The 3376-nt window shown below is 37.2% G+C and overlaps 1 protein-coding gene across 1 annotated transcript; it reads left to right on the top strand.

The window, feature by feature from the left end:
* Window positions 1-234: 234 nt before the first annotated feature.
* LOC21410467 (WAT1-related protein At5g07050) lies at window positions 235-2533 on the top strand. The gene is made up of 7 exons (XM_010112907.2): window positions 235-552; window positions 656-718; window positions 842-958; window positions 1055-1310; window positions 1417-1575; window positions 1707-1858; window positions 2020-2533. Exons 1-7 carry the CDS (start codon window positions 347-349, stop codon window positions 2300-2302), a joined length of 1236 nt encoding a protein of 411 aa, XP_010111209.1. The 5' UTR covers window positions 235-346; the 3' UTR covers window positions 2303-2533.
* Window positions 2534-3376: the final 843 nt, after the last annotated feature.

Below are 3376 nucleotides of genomic sequence, written 5' to 3'. Positions count from 1 at the left end.
TAACCACTAAGATGAAACCCAAGCGGGCCCCACATTCCACAACCCTCCCCTTTGTTATGATACGTGTAACCCACATCACCCTTTGTTTGGATATAAGCATAGGTAATTCGGAATGTTCAAATAGATACATGGTGAACAGTTAAAAAAAGAAAAAAAAAAAAAACCTGATTGGGGCCCTATAAATACCTGACCATGTACCATCTTTCCCTTAGGAAACACAAGACAAGCAAACTTGCAAGTGTTGTCCTCCATTAATTTTCCTCTACCTCTCTTCTTCCTTAAGCTTCCCTTTTTTGTTGTTTTCTTCTACTTTCAAATTTTTGATTGAAATACTTTGATCAAAGAAATGGAGGGAAAAGTTGGCTGTTTCGGAAACTTTTTTCAAAGGGCTAAGCCTTACATAGCCATGGCCTCTCTTCAATTTGGCTATGCTGGTATGAACATAATAACCAAAGTCTCCCTTAACCGAGGAATGAGCCATTACGTCCTTGTAGTCTACAGGCATGCTTTTGCCACTGCAGCTATTGCTCCGTTTGCTATAGTTCTTGAAAGGTACTACCAATAATATAAAAAAAGAAAAAAATATATATACTTTTCTTTGTTGATCTAACTTAGACCCAAATTTTGATTCGTACCCTCTTCTTGTGTGACGCAGGAAAATAAGACCCAAGATCACATTCCCAATTTTCATGCAGATTTTTGTTCTTGGTCTTCTTGGGTAAGTAAACTTAAACATGCATATAAAAAACTAACGGTTCAAAACAATTGTTATAGTAGCATATATATATATATATATATATTTCTCTGTTCCATGCTTAACTTTGTTGTTCTGTTTTGGCAGGCCAGTGATTGATCAGAACTTCTACTATGCCGGTCTTAAGTTCACCTCGCCGACGTTCTCCTGCGCCATGAGCAACATGCTCCCTGCAATGACATTCGTCATGGCCGTCCTCTGCAGGTAACTTGAGCTCTTCCACTAAATCATCTCTCTCGCTCTCTGTGATAATGGTGAGAATTAATTTGTTGTTTGTTTGTTGGGAAAAAACAAAAATAGGATGGAGAAAGTAGACGTGAAGAAAATCAGATGCCAGGCCAAAGTGTTGGGAACAATAGTAACGGTAGCTGGAGCAATGTTGATGACACTCTACAAAGGAAATGTCATCAACTTTTTCTGGACTGACCACATCCACCACCTCAAGTCCTCTGCTCCTGAAGCCGCTGCCGCCGCCGCCGCCGACAAGGACTGGCTTAAGGGCTCTATTCTCCTCATCATCGCTACCCTAGCCTGGGCTTCCTTCTTTATTCTTCAGGTGCGGATTTTTTTTTATTTTTTTTTCTCTACCAATATTTAAAAACAAAAGAAAGAAAAAGAAAGAATTAATCATAACTCTGTTTTTTGGGTTGATTATTATACAGGCAGTGACAATGAGGAGATATCAAGCACAACTCTCACTAACAATGCTTGTGTGCTTCATAGGGACTTTACAGTCCACTGCTGTCACCTTTGTTGTGGAACACAGGCCATCTGTTTGGACAATTGGTTGGGACATGAATCTTCTTGCTGCTGCTTATGCTGTAAGTCTCTCTCTCTCTCTCTCTCTCTCTCTCTCTCTCTCTCTCTCTCTCTCTCTCTCTCTCTCTCTCTCTCTCTCTACTATCTAGTTGGTTAAATTAATAATCTTATGTGATATGTATTTTGTGTGCAGGGCATAGTGTCATCAAGTCTAGCGTACTATGTTCAAGGGCGGGTGATGGAGAAGAGAGGGCCTGTTTTCGTCACTGCTTTCAGCCCTCTGATGATGATCATTGTTGCTGTCATGGGCTCTTTCATCCTTGCCGAGAAGATTTACCTCGGAGGGTAAATTTCATGTACCTTATAACTTTTTTACCACATATTTTTAGTACTTAAAGGAAAAAAAAAAAAAAAAAAAAAAAAGTTGTCGTTTGTCCTAAGAAACAAAATTCCACTTTCATTGTCATTACGTACAACATTAAATTTGTTTTTTTTTTTTTTTTTAGGGTTCTTGGTGCTGTACTTATTGTTATGGGGCTATACTCGGTTCTGTGGGGCAAATACAAGGAGTACAAGGAGAAGGAAGAAGAGGTAATTCAAGATGTCGTAAAGGGTACTTGTGCCGATCATCACCACGACAGTGTTTGCCGAATGGCGACCTTGACAGAAGAAGTTGAAGCAAACGACGACATTGAAATGCAAAAGAAGAGTAGTCATCAGTCAGCAAACGACAAGAGTCATCAGTCAGCAAACGACAAGGCATTAGCCCCTGCATGCTGCAACCATTAATTAGGGTTCCTCTTCCACAGCCACCTAACAAGTGAAGAACCAAAAGTCTAAAAGTTAATTATCAGTTTTTTGGGTAATCAAAGGAAAGACTACTTAAAAGAGAAGGAATGGAAGGTTGCAAGATTGAGCCATGGAAGGAAGGGGAAGAGGGGGAGGCTCTTTTTGTAATCTCTGTTTTCACCTTTTTTATTTTTTTTCTTTTATCTTTTATCTAATGTAACTTTATATTTTGAAAACTTAATGGATAGAAAAAAAGAAAAGAATTTCAGAAACCGTTGTGTTGATCGTTAAAAACTTTTATTCTTAAGACATTAACTTGAAGTTGATGACCTGGCAATTGGAGACCTCCAGCGGGTTCGAGGTGAGTTGATTTAGAGGGTTTGAGAAGGGCTATGACTCATTCCCCGACCATGAAATAAATTCTTTTAGGCCATGTTCATTTTACCGATTCGAATTTATAATTTGAGTTTTGCTACAGTAAAAAGCTCTCAGAAACAATCACATTTAATTTTTTTGCTATAATAAAAAGTTTTCACACAAATTCACATCTCAATTCGAATCAATGAACTAAACAGACCCTTAATCTAAGCCCTTAATCTTGTCGCTTAATATTGTCAAAACAAAATTTTCATTAATATGATGTGGCATTTTTTATTGGTTGGACGTGAAATAAAACATACAATTTTTTTTTAACTAGGGCTACGGCTATCTCCATCACAATCATCTAAAACGATTCAGATCCCACTTGGTTTCAAGTAGCTCACTAAGAAAATGTTTGGTTTGAGGATTTAAATCATGATTTGAATCATGATTCATGATTCGTTATAGTGTTTTCTCTCATAAAAAATACACGTAAATTAAAAATGATTCTAATCACATAATTGTGTTTTCTCTCATAAAAAATACACATAAATAAAAAATAATTTTAATCACATAATTTTAATTCATGAACCAAATGTCTCTTAATAAACAGCGTAACTATGAATCATTAGTCTGAAGTCATAATTAGGTGCTTAATGTTATACTTCTACGCGTGGTTGAAGTCACAGAAGTGCAGATTGCCTTATAGAGAGA

This window comes from Morus notabilis, unplaced genomic scaffold (assembly GCF_000414095.1).
Source record: "Morus notabilis unplaced genomic scaffold, ASM41409v2 Scaffold78, whole genome shotgun sequence".
Classification (NCBI taxonomy): domain Eukaryota; kingdom Viridiplantae; phylum Streptophyta; class Magnoliopsida; order Rosales; family Moraceae; genus Morus; species Morus notabilis.
The sequence above is the reverse complement of the archived record's forward strand: the minus strand, read 5'-3'. Positions and strand labels throughout refer to the sequence as shown.

Coding starts and splice junctions, on each gene's coding strand:
- LOC21410467 (XM_010112907.2), top strand. CDS start 347: ATGGAGGGAAAAGTTGGCTGTTTCGGAAACTTTTTTCAAAGGGCTAAG. Junction 553..655: donor TTTGCTATAGTTCTTGAAAG/GTACTACCAATA, acceptor TGTGTGACGCAG/GAAAATAAGACCCAAGATCA. Junction 1,576..1,706: donor TTCTTGCTGCTGCTTATGCT/GTAAGTCTCTCT, acceptor TTTTGTGTGCAG/GGCATAGTGTCATCAAGTCT.